This window comes from Petromyzon marinus, chromosome 19 (genome assembly GCF_048934315.1).
Source record: "Petromyzon marinus isolate PM22_M1 ecotype Great Lakes invasive population chromosome 19, UKy_Petmar_22M1.pri1.0, whole genome shotgun sequence".
In the NCBI taxonomy this organism is placed as follows: domain Eukaryota; kingdom Metazoa; phylum Chordata; class Hyperoartia; order Petromyzontiformes; family Petromyzontidae; genus Petromyzon; species Petromyzon marinus.
In genome coordinates, this window is record NC_133685.1 from 7,097,852 (window position 1) to 7,117,969 (window position 20,118).

At 49.3% G+C, this 20,118-nt stretch overlaps 1 protein-coding gene across 1 annotated transcript in view; it reads left to right on the plus strand.

The window, feature by feature from the left end:
* Positions 1-20,118, plus strand: part of LOC116943733 (receptor tyrosine-protein kinase erbB-4-like) — a 131,673-nt gene extending 111,555 nt beyond the window's left edge. Inside the window, exons 20-28 of the mRNA XM_076068121.1 lie at positions 2,257-2,442; positions 4,086-4,241; positions 4,995-5,070; positions 5,995-6,141; positions 9,045-9,142; positions 9,359-9,541; positions 11,875-11,925; positions 13,354-13,699; positions 15,939-20,118. Of these exons, the coding sequence (XP_075924236.1) occupies positions 2,257-2,442; positions 4,086-4,241; positions 4,995-5,070; positions 5,995-6,141; positions 9,045-9,142; positions 9,359-9,541; positions 11,875-11,925; positions 13,354-13,699; positions 15,939-16,558 (1,863 nt within the window). The 3' untranslated portion in view covers positions 16,559-20,118. The remainder of the gene's footprint in view (positions 1-2,256; positions 2,443-4,085; positions 4,242-4,994; positions 5,071-5,994; positions 6,142-9,044; positions 9,143-9,358; positions 9,542-11,874; positions 11,926-13,353; positions 13,700-15,938) is intronic.

Below are 20,118 nucleotides of genomic sequence, written 5' to 3' on the forward strand. Positions count from 1 at the left end.
CGCGCGACCGTGTAAACATCCCGCAAAACCCTGCAAATCCCAGAGGTGGGCCATGCCACACGCCGCCAACGAAATTCCACCCCCCCCCCAACCCCCACTCCGCTCGGCGGTCGGCTCGCGTGGCTTCGCCCCGCGCGGTGCCCGTTCTGCTCGTCCAAAAACGCCGGGGGACGTTTTGAGTGGCGTGTGTGTGTGTGGTGAGGCGGCATCGGGAGATTCGCTTCAGAAAAAAAAGGGTTAAAAGGAAGGTAACCTATTTCCACCACGGGTTTAATGCACCGAAGAATAGAGCGTGTGGTGGTGGTGGTGGTGCTGCTGCTGCTGCTGCTCGTCCTTCTTGCCACGTTCAGCACGCAAACTTTATTTGTGTCGTGGCACTCGCTCACGGCAGATAGTTGTACCTTATTTATTTAATCAGGAATGGGCCAAATAAGCTGTCTGACTATATTTCACAGGCGTCCTGCGCGTGTCGCGCATTTGTAATCTTATTCACGGGGGAACCACGGTGCCGTTCCTCCAAGGGAATAGAAAGAGGTCTCTACAGCGGAAATGCGTAGAGTGACCACCCAGGGATAACATGCGGGGGTCATGTGCACTATGTGGCCCGTGGTACCTGAGCCCAATCGCGGCGTCGTCCATGTTCAGCACCGACTGCCATTACCGCCGGTCGACACTCTGCAGCTGCACCACCCTTCAGAAACTCAGCGGCAGGTGCCGATACGGTTCGGCCGTTCGCTTGATTCATCAAAGCAAAATGGAAATAAATTGTTCCGTCACTTTACGTTCCAGAAAAAAAAAAAGCCCCAGTCTGGACTAATAAATAACCAGCGGGTTGTTTCTGTGTTGTTGCGGTCAACGGTTAAAGCAGAGACATTGCATCGTAGCAGGGCGGAAACTTCTAGGAGGAGGGATGCCAAGGTGGGAGTATGCGTTAGAGTGGTGCAGCCCCCTCTTTAAACAACATTTCGCAATGGAGGAGTAGGCATTCCCCCCTGCGCTCCCCCTGACGAGTACCATCCATGGGGAAAAAACACTTGTTCCTCCCGTTGTGCCCCCGTCACTTGAATCAATGGAAGTTTCAAAGTAAGAAACGCTAAATCATTCCGAGGGCGTCTCGGGGCGCTGGAAAATCCGGGGCTTCTTCGGGTCTCGCTCCACACAGCGGTTGAGCCTGAGGCCGCTGCTCTCGAGGTCGTCGTCTGGTAAAGCGTTTCCACGACCATGACGTTCTGAAATGACGACGTTCTGAAATGATGACGTTCTGAAATGATGACGTTCTGAAATGATGACGTTCTGAAATGACGACGTTCTGAAATGACGACATTCCGAAGCGACGACGTTCTGAAATGATGACGTTCTGAAATGACGACGTTCTGAAATGACGACGTTCTGAAATGACGACGTTCTGAAATGATGACGTTCTGAAATGATGACGTTCTGAAGCAACGACGTTCTGAAATGATGACGTTCTGAAATGACGACGTTCTGAAATGATGACGTTCTGAAATGACGACGTTCTGAAATGATGACGTTCTGAAATGACGACGTTCTGAAATGATGACGTTCTGAAATGACGACGTTCCGAAGCGACGACGTTCCACGATGACGTTTCGTAACGACGACGTTCTAAAACTACAATGTTCTGACGTTTGCACGACGTTCCACGACAACTAGGTCCTGCGATGGCGATGTTCCGCGATGGCGACATCCCAAAATGACATCATCACGAAACGACGACGATGTTCCGAAACAACGTTCCACAACAACGACGACATTCCACTACAACGACGACGTTCCACAACAACGACGATGACGTTCCACTACAACGACGACGTTCCACAACAACAACGATGACGTTCCACTACAACGATGACGTTCCACAACAACAACGATGACGTTCCACTACAACGATGACGTTCCACAACGACGACGACGACGTTCCACTACAACGACGACGTTCCACAATGACGACGACGTTCCACAACAACGATGACGTTCCACAACAACGATGACGTCCCACAACAACAATGACGTTCCACAACAACAACGACGCCGTTCCACAACAACGATGACGTCCCACAACAACAATGACGACATCCACAACAACGACGCCGTTCCACAACAACGACGACGTTCCGCGCGCTCGCTCGACCGCACGCTTCCGCCCGCGTTTTCGGCGGCCAAGGCGCCTCGAGCGCCATCGTCATCGGGGGGCCCTTGGCGATGGTCGCGCGGTAATCTCCGTGCACGTGGCAGGAGGCGTACCTGATGGCGAGCGTGGACCACCCCCACCTGGTGCGGCTGCTGGGCATCTGCATGAGCTCGACGACGCAGCTCGTGACGCAGCTCATGCCGCACGGCTGCCTGCTGGAGTACGTGCGCGAGCACCGTGGCCGCGTCGGCTCACAGCTCATCCTCAACTGGTGCGTGCAGATCGCCAAGGTGAGTGGCCACGCTGGGAAACGCGACCGTGGAGGGAGGGAGGGAGAGAGAGAGAGAGAGAGGAGTCGGCGCACCGAACCGCGGAGCGCGTTGCGAACCGCCACCGCCTTGTGCAAATTCAGCGGAGGCCGCAGCAGTGGCGACAATTGGTTTAGCGTCACCTGAAGCAGTTCTGTGGCTTTCGTGCTCGGACAATGGACGCCGTAGTCGCTGTTCATTGTGTCACGCTTCAGAATCCAAGGCCCTTGCCGAGCTACGGGCACAAAAGGGCTCGAAATTCCAAGCCGCAAACAGCACTTTTGAAGAGGTGTAATAGAATGTAAGCATTCGTTTCTTGAATTGAACAAAGCGATGAGAGTAAAAATAAGCCTGCAAAGTGGAGCAGTGTGAGGAAAGAAGCTGAATGGGTGAGTGGGTGAGTGAGTTGGTGAGCTCAAAAGGTCTACACGTATGGGTTCACGAACCCATTCCCTGGATTTGTAGGTGAACGTTACGTCTCGCTCACATAGAAACCCAGGGAATGGGTTCGTGAACCCATAGGTGTGGACCTTTTGAGCATTTGTATGTATGTATATTTAGCTTCTTTCGCACCGTACGTAGTCAACCGTGCTCATTGGAGGTGCAGGGGAAGGACAAAAAACTAAACACATAAAGCAGTTCTAAAGACATGAGATTTCAATCAAGGTCTAAAATGCATAGCTCCAGTGGCTTCCCAATATCGGGAGGAAGAGCGTTCCAGGCGGCCATAGAAGTGCATCGGAAAGCACGCGATACGGTGACCGTTTTTGTTCGATGGTTAGCCAAAAGTGAAAACATTTCAGTACCCAAGAGACCAGGATAGCCTCATTAGCAAGAGTGACCTGAGACTCGTAGCAAATACCTGGAAAAAAATAAATGGCATTGCTATTACACTATTATTATTATGAATGAGCAACATAGGACATGTTGCTCATTTAAGAACCCCATAGACGAATCTTACGTTTGCAAAATAACAAAAACCCCATCAATCCATAGCGAATAAAAAACATCGTTTACAAAATAAATTGCGTTTATGTCATAATGCAAGTGAGATCCAAGCCCTTCAAATGGTCTGCTTTGTCAAATTAGAAATACAGCATCAGCCGAGTTGTCTGTGCAAGTGCACAAACAGCGGTTTACACACCTGTGCGTGATCGCGCGTGGCAGCGAATGCACTTTGAAGGCATGTGAGCGCGAGAGTGGTTGCACGCAAAAAGGGGAGTCGATCATGAGCTCGTGCGGAGGATCATGGTCGGGTCAAACATTGAACCCATCGTGTTCAGCTTCACGTGCGTAGTGTGAAGTTTGCGTCTCCAGTCGTTCCCAGTAGTTCATCTCCACTGCTTGTTACAGTGACGATGTCAGACGCAAATCTGACATGGTTAACGACCTCTGCGTTTATGTTCGTGCCTTGTTTTAATCTCGTCCGTCTTGTGGTGCCGCTGCGAACGCCGCCCCGAATAACTTTGGCGAGCGCGAATCTCTTTCAAAGCATCGACGACGCAAAACATTGGCACGACCGCGACGTGAATCGCTTCGGCATTAACGCCGCGAGCTCGTTACATCCTCACGTTTTGTGGGTACCCCCCCCCCCTCCCGCCACCTGCCGCCACTGTGCCCCCCAGGGTCTCATGTACCTGGAGGAGAGGCGGCTGGTGCATCGCGACCTGGCCGCGCGCAATGTGCTCGTCAAGGCCCCCAACCACGTGAAGATCACCGACTTTGGGTTGGCGCGCCTCCTCGATGTCAACGAGCAGGAGTACCAGGCCGAGGGGGGCAAGGTGCGTGCCCCCCACACGTCGCCGTCATTGCCGTCGCTCCCCGCGCAGCACCGCACACTGCCCCCCCCCCCCCCCCCCCCATTGCTAATGTGCAGTGCCGCAGTGCGACAATCGGCGGCAGGGAATTTCTTCTCGAAGAAAATCCCGCACAGTGTCAAGAGCTGAATAAACGATGTGTTTAGATTACGTAACTATGTACAACCATTGTTGATCTCCTGATGCTTTTTTTTTACTTATAAAGTTCTTACAATTGTGATCCTCGAAATTTGTTTGATTAATTAATTTAGAGCACCAGATATGCACGAAAAATCTATAAATATGCTTCTCAATGTTATATTGTGAGTGGACATCAGCCCACGTAGCCACAGAGCCATGTGACAGCCTCCTTCTCCATCACGTGCAGGTCATGTGCTGAAAGGATATTATAATTATAATAATGACTTGTTTACCCAGGAAGCCATGCCGGGTCCAAGGACTTTTTTTTTCATTTGGGCCCTGCATTGTTTTTCTTTTATATTAAGATGTTTTCAGCCACTTAATGAGCGTTTCTGCATGTGGGAAGAAACTGGAGCACCCGGTGAAAACATAAACGTGCGAGGGGGCAATGCTCTATCCCTTACAGAAGAGACGGACCATGTTTGTCTCCACTTGCTGTACCGCCTTCTGGCGAGCCATGGCACGGCACCTCCTCGACGTCCATTGTGCGCCCATGAATATCAAATGTTAAATCGTGCTTTGTGTTGCTCTTTCCAGATGCCAATAAAGTGGATGGCTCTCGAATCTATACAGTACAGAAAATTTACACACCAGAGCGACGTGTGGAGCTATGGTACGTACCCGTAAGCCACCTTGACGTAATAATTTACTGCCCAATCCATTGCTGGATGAAGGCCTCCCCCACACCATGTTGGCCATGAGAGTTGTTTTGACCGAACTTTACCATGCGGCTCAGCACGGGTTGGTAAAGTGGATGCCCAGAACCAGGAATCGAACCCGGGTCGCCGGATATATCGTGCTGCGTGTGCTTCAGTGCTACCCCACCTTGACATATAAATAGCGCAAGTGAAACTCATACCAGGTCATTGCTTTTAATGCCATTTCCAATGAGATAATGTCATTTCAATTACTCAACTAAGCTTTTTGATTTTACCACGTAAAGCCCACTGATTTTAAACCCTTATGTCATAACCATTCTTCATAGTGGATGTCATGTTCCCTGACGTCATTCGCAAGAGTAGGCCGTTGTGAGCCGGCGTCAGGGTACAATTGTTCCCAAATCGAAAATGACCAATGAATTACTGAATTGGGATTACACACACAGCAGCAACCATCGCCCCCCTACTGGCAGACTAATGCCCCAGGCCACCCTTGCATATAAGACGACTATCCCGGTCTCAGCTGGTTAAAAAAATTAACTTGAAACGTTTTTCCCGCTGTTGGTCACATGACTATGGTGGCCCTCGGTATTCAAAAGCTATAATTGGCATTAGTCCGGCGAAATATGAAGAGTGAAAGATAGCTGGTGTTTTGGCTGAATTTGAAGTAAAAGCGAATATTCGGTGCACCTCCAGCATTAACGAATCCATGCTTACGAACTGTGTTTTTAACATTGCTCGTAACTAGTTGTCGATATATATATTTCTTAGTTGCAATATGATCGGTTGGTCCTCCGTGCCCATCCTATTCTACGGTCGGCACTGCATCAGAATCGAGTTGACGATGACGACGACAACGGTGGTTTCTCGTGTCACAGGCGTGACCGTGTGGGAGCTCATGACGTTCGGAGGCAAGCCGTACGATGGGATCTCTGCGCGGGACATCCCCGGGCTCCTGGAGAAGGGGGAGCGGCTCCCCCAGCCCCCGGTGTGCACCATCGACGTCTACATGATCATGGTGAAATGTACGTCGCAGCCCGTGGCCCGCTCCACCGCCCCCCTTCACCCCACCACTACGAGCAGCAGGGTACAGCGCGATGGAAGCCAACTCAGCGTGCCCGCGCTGGCGATTTGCTGTAACCGGAAACTTACTCGTGACGTCGACCCGATGGTAACGCGTGACACGGCCCAGGCTCGTGGGGCCCCCTGATTACGGACGGTGCCGTGAGGTCAGCGTGTAACGTGAAGCTAACCTGCAACCCACCTTGAGTGAGGCTGGTCGCGGCGCTACGTGTTAACGAGCGCTGGCACGATGGGCCTGGCTGTTCTAGGACTGACCCACGAGCGGCAACAACAAGGACCTGAGTTCCAATCCTCGCGTCGCATGGGCCGCTTGGCTTCATGAACCCAGCAACCCCCCCCAATCCTTCCCCGTCTTTACCCTTAATAAGATGAATAATTACTTGACTTTGGTATCTGCACCATTGTTATAGCACAAGGCTATCACAGAGGCACTGTGTTTCGCAGATGAGCACGTCTAGCCAGTTGGGGACGATGTTGCTACATTGAAAACGAATGTTTTTAGAGCTGCTTTTTGTGTCTAGTTTGTTGTCCGTCACCCGCACCTCCGGTAAGCGCGGTTGGTTATGTACGGTGCGAAATAAGTTCAGCATACAAACGGTATATATACTTTCCACTCACGTGATTCATTCCTCAAGATTGGCTCTGGCACCCCAAAGGACGGAGCTGGTGATGCGAATTGCATGCAAGAGAGGACACAGTTGCTCATGGTTATAATGGTGACCATATGAAATTATATCAAGCGCATGTGCACAGAGCCATGGACAAATGGTTGTCGGCACAGAAGAGATAAAGGATGGCAGATGGTCACGTTTTAAGTGTGGCATTGAGTTAGGCATGGACGCCATGGTGGCGAGATGTTAACTACCTTGCCTGGTATGCAGGAGGTTGTGGGTACGCTCCCGACCCTGACGCCTGCTGCTGTATATTTGGAGTTTGCGTGTCTCTCTCTCATCATCATCATCATCACGGTGGCTAGGAGATGTTGACTACCTCGCATGGTATGCAGGAGGTCGTGGGTACGCTCCCGACCCTGATGCCTGCTGCTGTATATTTGGAGTTTGCGTGTCTCTCTCTCATCATCATCATCACGGTGGCTAGGAGATGTTGACTACCTCGCCTGGTATGCAGGAGGTCGTGGGTACGCTCCCGACCCTGACGCCTGCTGCTGTATATTTGGAGTTTGCGTCTCTCTCTCCCCGTGGTCACGTGGATTTTTCTCTGGGTTCTCCAGTTTTTCCCTTAACATTTAGAAGGGATAATAAATACCAAATGCATTTATTTAACGTTTACAATCCTGATCCTCCGCGTCAGATAGCTTCTCGGTTGAGGGCGTGATCGCAATGCTGCCTGCTGGATATACCACTGCAATATGCGCACTTGCTGAGTATCCATATACTTTATTTTTTGCTGCTCTGTCAATCATCGCTGTTTGTTACACATTTGTGTCATGCATTTGTTTGACATTCTTCAGCCCTTTGGAGTGCGAAGATATGCATTTTATATTCATTTACATTGATTGGCTGGTGGTACAAGGTATGAACCAGTTTGATGTTGTTCACAACATGTTCATATGAATGGACGGCGGGGTGACATCGTGGTAACACGTGTGCCTCACAGCAAGAATGTCCTGGGTTTGATTCCAAACTCTGCGTGGAGTTTCAATGTTCTCCCCCTGTTCTGCAGAGTGTGAGTGCGTGTGAATGTGAATGGGCGTGGTGCTTGCCTTCATAGGTGCTCACTGACAGCACTTTCAACCAAACAGACTATTAAAGCTATACGGGGGGGATCTGTTTTTTTCTTTGTGAGTGCATTTTGTATGTTCCCCCCCTCTTCAGCATGTGTTATATCAGGGTTTTCTGGTGTCCTGTCATAGCTAAAACATTAAAACGACAAAATGTAACTGGTATTGGCCAAAACATCCCAATGCTGAAACATTCCCTGTAAATTGCTCATTTGGGATTACACAGAGCAGCAACATCGCCTCCCTACCACGGGAACTTGACAGGACCTGCTGAGACTCCTCTTGGTAAACGAGCATAATAACTAATGTCTATGGAAAAAAATGTTGCCAGTATCAGTTAATGATGAAAAACAAGAATAGGCGTTACCCTCTCTGGCAAGAAAACTGTAGGTGTTATAAGCAGCTGCATTTGGAAGCTTGCCCCCTCTTTTCTCTCCACCTGAAGAAGACCGCTTGTGTTGCGATTGAAACGTCGTGGGGTCTTTTTTTCTTTAAATTTCTATTTTTGTTTTCTATCTACGTGACCTTACCCGAAATAACCAAGATTATAGGTGTTAAGATCTTCAACACCAAATAAATACATTTTGCAAGGCTTGATGCATTAACCACACGTACTTGTGGCAAAACGTGCAAACAAACATTATCTGATAATATATGCATTGGCCTGTACCAGAGACAGCCTTATTTATGGCCTTGTTTCACCAGTGTCAGACCAGAGAACGCCAAAAGGCAAACAGTAAATAAGACAATGCACATATCGGAACGCTTATAGCTCGGGTCGAGCAGTTATATCTATGGGATCTTTTTGCCAGTCTTGGTGTGCTCTGAGACTGTTTTTTTCTGATGTTTTTCTGCCTTGCCCAAGCTTGGAAATTGATGTACTTACGCAATTTTTACTTATATACTTAATGTATTAGTAATTATATATTTATTTTAGTGATTAGCTTACCTTTCCTCTACATTGCAGTGCTATTCTTTTTTCTATTTTTTTTTTACTTTTTGACCTACACCTATTGAACATTTGTGGAAAAGAGCTTTATAGCTCATCGGATTTCTCCAGGATAAATACAATTTCTGTAATCTGGTCACGGTTTCTCAATTCAGGTTGGATGATCGATGCTGAGTCCCGGCCCCGGTTTAGCGAGCTGGCTACCGACTTTTCCAAGATGGCTCGTGATCCTTCCAGATACCTGGTCATTCAGGTGATAACACACACACACATACACACACATACAACAACAACCGCCATTCGCCACTAAGTGTCGGTGACGTCACCACGACGCTTGTGCCAGGCTACACACACATACACACACATCTTGTGGTAAATCAGACTGTTGCTTCAAGCATTAATGTTCCCATTCCTTAAAATGTCGTTATCGCTACCGCCGCTGCTGCTACTGTTGCTGCTGTTGCTATAGGGAGATGAGCCTATGGCTTTGCCAAGCCCCACGGACAGCAAATTCTACAAGAGCTTCCTGCAGGATAGCAACGAGGAGCTGGGAGTCGTCTCTATGCATGAGGAGACCTTCCTGAACTCCTCCACGCGCCCGTTCCACCTTATGCCTCCGCCTTCGGGCCGACGGCATGACACCGCCACACTGGTGAGCAGGATGGCTCCCAGTTTCACCCACGCTGATGGGGCCTGGGAAAGCTCTGATGTGGCAACGCCAGCTCTTCTCCGTTGACAAATTAATCACAGTCGTGATTGGTGGCTTTTTTTTTACCGAGCATCTAATGCGGTAAATGCCTCATTTGTATTAGTGTTGCAATATGCATTGAGGGATATTGACGTTGTTGTTGATGTGCTCACGCGCCACCTATCTCCCTTTGCAAAGCAGCCTAGAGCTATTATATGATATATATCATGTATTTCTTCCTGCCTCAGCAGTCCGCCTGCTGTATTTTTTCACCTGAAGACGATTTTTTTTATTATTTTATTATTTTTCTATCTACGTCACTTTACCGAAAGACCCAAAGAGTATGAATTCCTGCAGTCACGATAGCTTTAAGTCAAGCATGAAGCTGGCTAAATTGGACCATCCATGTAACGAATCAATTAATACTCAGACTCAGGTCAATCTTACAGCTCTGTTTAATGCAAGACCTACAGCTCCAAAATGACTTTGCGACTGGTAGGGAGCAAACAGCAGTCACTGAAATCATCAGAAAATCACGTTAAAATAACACAAAAAACTCAACACGTTCATCAATTAATAACACTGTGATCTTAAAATGAAAAATAGGCGATGTTTCGGGCAATGGCCCTTCTGCAGAGCACAGAGAGAGGCCAGCGAGGAAGGTCACTCTAGCACCACTCTGGCCGATATACAAGGGCCATTGGCTGAAAGATGACCCGTTTTATTTATTCATTTTACGTCCACATTTTTATCAAGCAATGTGTTGAGATATTTTTTTTGTCATTTGGTGCTTGTGCACGACTGCCAACGCATTATCAACAAATTATGTTTAATGTTTTTATATGATCTAAAATTAAAACGTTCAAACTGTAGATATAGAATTTGAACTGGGAAGAGCCTGTCATAGCAGCCTGCTTATGAAATAATGACACTAAAATTGCGGGGTCTTTTTCACGAGATAGTGCAAGCTGTCTTTTTTTGCCTTTTGGTGTAAATACAAGAGTGTTTGAATAAATACAGCAGCAGAAACATTTCCCTGCCCACCCAAATGGTTTCCGCCCACAAGTAAACACTCGTGAATTTCCCAATAACAATTTCGTATCTCATCCTGCCTAATGGCCATCCGAGCATAGATGACACGAAATTTCCTCTCCCTTAATCCATCTAAAACCACCGTGCTCTACTTCCCCACCTCCTGCTCTCCTCCACCTTCTCCTCCCCCCTCCATATCTTCCCCACGCTCAGTCCAACTTCGATCGCTTCCGTACGAATTCTTGGCGTCACCTTTGAATCCTCATTTTCCTTCACTTCCGACATCGCCAACACCAATCGCACGTTGCCGCTTCCATATTTTAAATATCAGGAAAATTCACCATCACCGCTGCTAAACGTCTTGTGCACTCCATAGGTTTCACTCGTCTGGATTATTGCAACTCGCTCCTAGTCGGTCTTCCTGCTACTCCCTTGCCCCTCTACAACAAATAAAAAAAACTCAGCTGCATGCACCATCCTTAACCTCCCATTCCACCGCTCATTGCTCCCCACTCCTTCAACAATTTCACTGGCTTCCTATCGATCACCGCTGCCTCTTTAAATTGCTCACCTTAGTTTTCAAAGCTTTCATTTCCTTATATGTCCCATCACATCCGCTCCGGTCACAAGCTGCCTATCTTCTTGCTGTCCCTCCTCCACCCTGTGCCCAATCTCGCTTTTGCTCCTTCTCTCAGCATGCCCCCTTACACTGGAACAAACTCCCTCTCCACATCCGACTCTGCCCCTCGCTTTCCGCTTTTCGTACTGCCCTCAGGTCCTGTCTCTTTTCTCTACTCGCCTCTTCCCTTCCTCTCCCGCCACCCCTACCAGCACCACCTAACACCCCTAACGCCCCCACCGCCGCAGCCTCCACCTCGCTCTCTCCACTCTTTGCCACTACCCAATCCCCATCCCTTATCTTGCCATTTTGTACCGTAGTCGGTAAGCATTGTGAAGCGCCTTGTTGAAAGGTGCTTTATAGATCCAATACAGAATATAGAATATATAAAGGACCGGCAGAGCTTGTGGTGGGGTGGCTGGGGGGGAATTTGGTACCGGCTCACGGCGTGCCCTCCTTTTCTTCTCCTGGCGAGTCAGGGTATGGCTCCTTGACTCCCACAGGAAGGGAGTTTCACACCGTTCGTGTGATCCTCCAGTGTTGTGCTGGATTACGGGCCACGTGCATGACCACCGCCGCCCGGCTATCACAGAACGTCTCGCGTTCATCCAAGGTGATGTTTTACAAACGGCTTGTTTTTTTGCAGGGCAGCAAAGATGGGACTTCACCTCCGCCACCCTACACGCCAATGTCTGGGGTACGCGCTTACACCGAACCCTTTTCCAAGTCCTCAAAACGCATCATTTTCCAATTTCGAGTGCGGCGCAGATTATTATCTGCGTCGCGTACCGCAAGCAAATATTTGGACATTTTCCATAGAATCCGGAACACATTGTGCCCTTGATGCAAACCACATTCTGTGTTTTTTTTTTATTGAAACCCTTTTAAACGATGCGTTCCCTCATACATTCATCGCGTTCTATCCAATTCACGTGATGAAAACAACACGCGGCGTTATCGGAGAACTGTATTCAGGTTACACTCAGTTTAACACGTAGGCTTTCGCGACCAATGTGATCCATTATTATCCAGGTTAAATCTGCAGGATGAGGATATCGTGAGTTCGGCAGTAGGAACCATGGAGCATGAAGGTCTTGGAGTGGAAGAGTGCAGGTGTGCATTATTAATGCTCACATTAGTTCAGTGGAAACTTCTCAGGGGAAATGCAAGCACTGGCAGGTACACAAGCTGCGCGGTGTTTTACAACACGAGAAAATGCCCGCGTTTAAACGACGAACGTCAGCCTTTCCCCCGCGCGACATTGCTCACGATGCAGCGGCAGCGTTAGCGTCTGGCACCACCAGGAGGTGGAGATTGTTTTGCCAGAAACGCGCACAAATACACGCGTGGAGAGACGCATATTGAAACCACCAAGTTGAACTCGGAAAATGGTGGAATGTGGGGCATGCTGGGAAGGCTACCCGAAATTATTAAATGTCCATGCACCAATGGAGCGGCACGCAATGGGATGCGACATTCCGCTGTCAATCAACGTGCATCAAGCCCCACCACGTGGTCTGCTTATCATTACTCTTATCAGTACATTTTGTGATTAATATTCATTTCTTATTTTTATTTATATTCAATTAATTTAAGTGTTATTTTCGTTTTCTGGAAAATGAATGTGAAAAAATGCGGGTGCAAAATCATCACTATAAGGATGGATCGGAAACGTGGGAGATGGACAAATAACTTTGCCTAAGGAGCTAAAAAGTATTGCAAAGAAGCACAGAAATACATGCTTGGAATGACATTGAAAGATTGAAAGAGGAATAAGTGGATTAGAGAATATGTGCACGTTAGAAACATCAACAAAGAGTATGGGGCGCCATGGTGGCGAGATGTTAACTACCTCGCCTGGTATGGACGAGGTAGTAGGTTTGATCCCGACCTTCAGGCCTGTATATTTGGAGTTTACATGCGCTCCTCGCGGTCGCATGTATTTTTCTCTGGGTCCTCCGGTTTTTCCCTCCGCTATGCTGAGCACGCGGATTTCCACATGCTCAGTATAGTTTACCCACGTCGCTCCGCAGAGTGTTTTTGGAGCGTTTCGACTTTTTACGAAACAACCTTGGGGGGGTTGGGGGTTCTTACGAAGCGACCGTGACGTGGTGCAATCCCACAGAGCGTCGACTTCGAGCCGGATTGCGGGACGCCTGCGGCGTGCGACCGGAGCATCAAGCGCAGCCTGTCGCGCCGCTCGGAGACGTTGTCGGCGCCGGGCCCCGCGGCGGCGGCGGCGGCCTCGGCCACGGGGGCCGCGGGACGCGCCGACCCCACGGCGCTCGGCAAGTGGCCGGCGGCCCGCGGCCTGGAGCGTGGCCGCCGGGACGGCGCGGAAGACGCGGAGGGCGGCAGTCTGCGCTACAGCCGGGACCCGACGGATGCCGCCGCCTTCGCTGAGGTGGAGTCCCCCGACTGCGATGGCTACGTGTCGCCCTTGCCATGCAGCCAGGCGCCCCGCGAGACAGGTCTGCGCCCACTGCACGCGGCCGTCGTGCATCCCTTCACGTGTGGCCACGGCTCTATGCGTCAACCAATTAAAGCCCTCCCCGTACACCACCTGACTCTTGTGCGGTCACCCCTGTCATCTGTGTGAGAGGGGAAGGGATGCAGTTTGTTGTCCTTCACCCGCACCTCCGATTAGCGCGGTTGACTACATACGGTGTGAAAGAAGTTCAACATACATATCTCTCTATCTAGATCTTCTCAAGCCTCCCGTACATCACGTGACTTCTATGTGGCCACCCCTACCCTGGGTCCCTCCCCTCTCATCTATTTATCTCTCTATCGATCTAAATCCGCTCACGCCTCCCCATACACCACATGACTTCTGTGTGGCCACCCCCACTCTAAATCTCTCCGCTGCTCCCCGCCACTCTCTGTGAAAAGAGACGCTGCTCAATGCAACGACGTCGAGGGCCTCCTCTTCTTTCCTGACCCTTTGTACAGTTTTTCTGTTACTTTTCCATCCCCTTCCTCTTATTTTCCGTTCTTTCTCTTCTCTCTTCCCTATTCCTTTAATGTTTATTTTCCCGTTTATTATATCGCTTGCCTCTACTCCCCTTCCCGTCGTGCCCCATGGGTACATGTTTCATGTTTATTTTATTTTGTTGAACGAGGTAAGAACTCATGAGACCAGGATACGGTCTCATTGCTTTATGAGGCTATCTGTTTTTTATATATATTTTAGTTTTATGAAACAACAGTTATTTTAGTTAACAACAAAAATACGTGAACAAAATAAACTATTTGCAGATTGTTTCAACTTTGTTTCAAAATTGATGGAATAACCGTTTTTTGGCGTTTACTGGATGAACCCCAAAGTCATCAGAGTTAATGTCTGTGAGATCCTCATCTTTACCCTACGAGCTCCTCACCGTTTTCCTACGAGCTCCTCATCGTTTCCCTACGAACTCGTCTGTGAGATCCTCACCGTTTCCCTACGAGCTCCTCACCGTTTCCCTACGAGCACCTCGCCGTTTCTCTGCGTGCTTCTCCCATGTTGAACGGACCGCGCTTTCATTGGCAGGGGCCACACCTGGGTATGGCTTACCGAAGGCAAACTGTGTCTGCGTCTCTCGTACTGTTGGCTCCCTTAATCCTCCTCTGGAAGAATTGTTGGCCGAATAGTGAAGCTGCAGTTGTTAGCTGGAGGGAGCTAGCTCATCCTGATAACTGTCACACATGTGCCGTAACCTTTACGACGGGCTTCGCAAGATGATTTTGATCAATATTAGTAAATGTGTCTGACATTTTTAACCTTTTGAGTTCACTGGTCATGACGTCGTGCTCTCGGGCAGGGTGCACTAATTGTACCGTGCAGCCACATTTCACATGCTCCACTTGTATCCACAGCCACACGTGCTATTAAACAGCATCCACGGCCACGCGTGCTATTAAACAGCATGCACAGCCACGCGTGCTATTAAACAGCATCCACAGCCACGCATGCTATTAAATAGCATGCACATCCACGCGTGCTATTACACAGCATCCACAGCCACGCGTGAACATTCAAACAGCAATTTCAATAAATCGGTATTTGATACAATAGAGCTGCGTTGGCGTAAGAGTTAACGCACCGAACTTACAATCCAGAGGCCAATGGTTCGATGCTATCGCCTGTCGCGGCAATTTAAACATCGGAGCAAGTTTCTCAAATCTCTCCCCCCCACCCACTGCCTTTTTTCACCCAGCAGCGTAACGTCGAACACCACAGGCAGTCGATTGGCAGGTCGCGTGAGGTGAGGCAAATGGTCAACGTGGAATAGTAGACCAAATACCCTCCGAGCGTTCGCTCTGGTCGAGGCCCCTTTTGCCAGCGGCATTAGCGGCGGCGTGGGCTAGCACTAGCAGGTTTGCACCCTTCACCCGTACCCTTCACCCGTACCCTTCACCCGTACCCTTCACCCGTACCCTTGACCCGTACCCTTCACCCGTACCCTTCACCCGTACTCTTCACCCGTACCCTTCACCCGTACCCTTCACCCGTACCCTTCACCCGTACCCTTCACCCGTACGCTTCACCCGTACCCTTCACCCGTACCCTTCACCCGTACCCTTCACCCGTACCCATTACCCGTACCCTTCACCCGTACTCTTCACCCGTACCCTTCACTCGTACCCTTCACCCGTACCCTTCACCCGTAACCTTCACCCATACCCGCCTGCGCCTCTCATTGACCAATTTGTGCCTTTGCCCCCCAGAATCTTCCTGGCCTCTGCCGGCAGGGCCCCCGCCGGGCCAGCGGTTGACGCTGGGAGACGGCCCGTCGGAGTACTCCGTGCCTCCTCTGCGAGCGCCCGCTCCGCCGCCCTCCCGCGCCGTGCCCGGCAGCCCCGGGCGGGACGCCGCGGGCCACCCGGCGCCCTCGGCGCGCGAGCCGACGCCCTCCGTCGCCTTCTCCGGAGCCCGCTCGGACGTCGGCCCCGACGGCCGGGGCGACGGGGAGGCGGAAGACGGCGCAAAGGGCGACGCTTCGCCGTCGGACGGCGCCGCCGGGGGAGCGGGGGGGAACCCGGACCAAGCGGGCGCGCTCAGGGGGACGGAGTACATGGAAATGGACGGATCGCCGGACGAGAGCGCGGAGTACCTGTCGCCGCCCGTGCCGCAGCCCGCCTTCGGGGTGGCAGACGCGCCCGGCGCCAGTGAGAGTGGCCACGCGGTTAACAGGAGCCACGACAGCCTCCCCACGGAGGCGAACCGGGACAGCTTGGGCACTCCGAGCTATCTGCAGACGGCGCTCGCCGTGTCGCTGCTCAAGCCCGGCCGACACGTCAAGTTTTCCGCCGCGGAGAACTTGGAGTACCTGTCGGATTTCGCGTGATCGCGAAATCCGACAGGTACTCCAAGTTTTCCGCCGCGGAGAACTTGGAGTACCTGTCGGATTTCGCGTGATCGCGGCGGCTTCAGACTTTTGCGAAGGGGAAGCGCAGGCTACCCTTTGCGGTTTACGTGGGGGGCAGTCGTCGCGATTTTGGAACGGTTGGAGGGAACAAAAATACGTACAATTGTAATGCCACTGTCATCGGCTGCGTTTCACACACAGATGTCGTGCGGATGCCATTTAACAAAAAACTCACTGCAGTATATGGTAATATTTGAAAATGACAGCAGAAAAAAATGTATATTCACCACACCTGGTCACGTAAAAAAAGGCAATATTGTCACCTGAAACTGTGAAACCTTGTCACTTGGATTAACACAGATAATACATCACCGCCTGCATAAATATGCGAATGTCTATACGTAAGTGTAACGATGCATACGAATGCGTACGTAGTTCGGTCATGCTGTTTTTCGTTATCATTAGATTACTCACATAGACAACTGCTCTCATTAATGAAAATGCAACCAGAGAGCCACTGGGTCATTAAGATTAACACCCCCCCCCCCACACACTCGAGGGTGAATTGCAAACAGCATGGCTCGGAAGCAATATGAAGTGCTGTGTGTCAAGTGCTGTGTGGCACTGCGGTTAGAAGCACCCTAGCTTTCAACCAGTGGGGGTGTTAGCTCACCCCATCTTGCCTCCAGAGTCAGTACAATATGAACCATTTTACTGGATGTAGGCAGCAATGATCATCCGGTGGAGAGAATAGCCCCCTGCGTCAGGAATCGGGAAAGGCCGCCGCTGGCTCAGGACTGCCCCATGTCTCCTCGGAGCGTGGAAATGCTTCTTCTGGAATTATCTGTGAAAAGCTAAACTTGAATGTCAAGGTGCCATGAGCCACGTCACGGCTTCGGGTGGTGGTGCTGTTGATGAAATGGAGGTTTTATTGAAGTGTCGCTGTGGGCGACTGATGATGATGATGATGCGTTCCATTATTTGATTACCGTCTCCCCAGTGATTGTGAGACACCGGCACTAATTGTAAGAGGGTTCGCAAGCACCGCCGTTGGAAAGATTGAGTCGGCGAGTGGATAGGTTGGTGCATCGCCTTGTACAAGGCTCGCGAATCGCCACGATGAGAGGATTGCACTAGAATGGAAGTGATCACATTATATCGCAATCCGTTATTGACAACATTGCCCATACTCTAAAGCAGAGTTATGTAAATCCCAGAGCTGAGTGTTCTCCTCATGCCCCCCCTTATGATGCATGAGTACTTGTACCAGCCAAAATGAGAGATTAGCCCTCCCCTCCAGTTCCAATGACTACGTTTTGACCTCTCTGTTTGCCTACCAAGTTCTGCCCACCGTTGGCTGGGGTCGTGACTACTGTGTAGCGGACGCTGGTTCCCGTGCACTGATTCACAGCCACTCGTTTAAATCAAAGTCCCCAATCGCCAACCGAGTTCTTGTCGAGCGTGTGACTAGAATCGTAGGCCACGACCGAGCTCAGTGAGCAGTCACGGGACGTGGTGGTGGAATTGTATTTGTTCGTGCGAGAGGAAGCTCGGCCACGGCGATGACCCTGACTGGGCTTTGACACTGAAGGTTACCGGACTTGCAGTAACGAAGGTCGGCAAAGTGATGCTCCGACTGTAATGCTGCGGTGTTTGATATCGACGAGGTGAACGGATCATCTGGTGACGCTGCTGCATTGGAAAGCGGTGCACACGCGCAAGCAACAGACGGCTCAATGCAGCCTTCAGAAAACACTGCCTTAACAATACAAAAATATATATAGGCGACGTTTTGGGCAATCACCCTTCTTCATGGCACACGCTATGATGAAGGGCCATTGCCTGAAACGTGCTGTCAAGAAGAGCCATTATATATATTGACAGTATCCTTTAAGGCAGCGTTGTTGACGAGTGTGTTGAGCTATTTGATATCAACACGGGGGTGGGGGGGGTTATATGTAGCATATACTCCATCACAGTTGACTCGTGATGGCCTGGCTGTAAACTAAAAGTAGCTGCTAAGCCACAGGCAATGTCTTGTTAGTCTCCGCCAATCGCTGTTTTTTGTGCGAGTTTCGTCGTTTTATTATTATCCTCTTGTACAAAGTAAACGAAGACGAATTAGCAAGCACCTTGCCGTGTAAGTTATTTTCCAGGAAACATTGCAGTATTTAGTGTTTGTGTGTACAGCGTTAATGGGTATTATCAAGCATTCCTTTTGCTAGCGTTCAGGCTTAGAGTTGTTACACTTCTGATTTTGGCGTATTTGACTCAATGTGCTTGACTGAACATATATGATAGTTGGGTAGTTGCAGTTCTTTAGCGTCAATATACTAAATGCCTCCGTTGGTATGTAAACTCTTACTTTAACATAGCTACTTCCGTGACCAGTTACATGCTAATCCCTCACACTAACATCATACTAATCTCCCAGTTACATGCTAATTTCTGACTTTAACACCCTGCTAATCCAACACATTAACACAGCTACTTCAATGCTAAATTATTCTGTTGATATGTAAACTTCTTTGTCAAGGCGCTCTGCTCCTCCCACCCAGCTTAAAAGATGCTGCGAAGCTTAGCAGTGTTCATTGAAGCGCTGTCGTCCCGACAGTTCTGTTCCTTCACCTGAAGAAGGCTACTTGTGTTGTGGCCGAAACGTCGTGAGAATTTTATTTTACTATGCTTTATTTTTATTATTTTATTTCCATTCTACGTGACTTTACCGAAAGAACCAAGAAGATCTAATCCCTGTTTAGCTCCTCCGTTGTAATTAATTATCATGATCATAAACTATGTGGAAATGCCTCCACGTAAAATAATAATAATAATGCAAAAAGCAAGTCGAATTATTGTGGTTACATTTAGTTCTGGAAAGTGCGTTACTTTTAAATAATATATCAGAGTGTCGACGGATAATGTATGGTACGCCAAATAATATCGTTGTTTTAACACAAATATAATATAGCTGGGTTATATTCTCGTTTCAGTTTTGATATGCTAGTGTCTAAGCGTGAATGATTTTCGGATTGTAAAATGTTGTAGCATTGCTCATGTGTGTTTTTTTTGTTGTATAGCGACTATTTAAAATTGACGTGTAGTATAATTTTTACGATAACAGGTACAGTTGTATGAATTAATTGTGTTTTTTTGGGTGTGTACATTTTTTTTCTTCCTCCCGTGATGTAGAATTAAGAATCTTCTTTAACTGCACCGGTGAATGGGGGGCATTCACCGGTGCAGTACCGTGATAAAGGTGGAGAGACATCCACTTTTATCACGGTACTTTTCATCAACAATGACAGCGCCGTGCGTCTGTGAGCACTATTGGGAAGGGCGGGCGGGGGAATTATTTACTCGTGAAAGTAATCATGACAGTGTTGGAATACCACCGGTGGATACTTTTTGGGTAAGAGCACTCCTCCCGCATTGCAATGTAGCATCACTCTCGCGATCTTAAAATAGAGGCCATTAGAGTGACCCAAATCTGATGTATCATCTATTATTCAGAGACGTAATAAAACTTACACATGACTGTG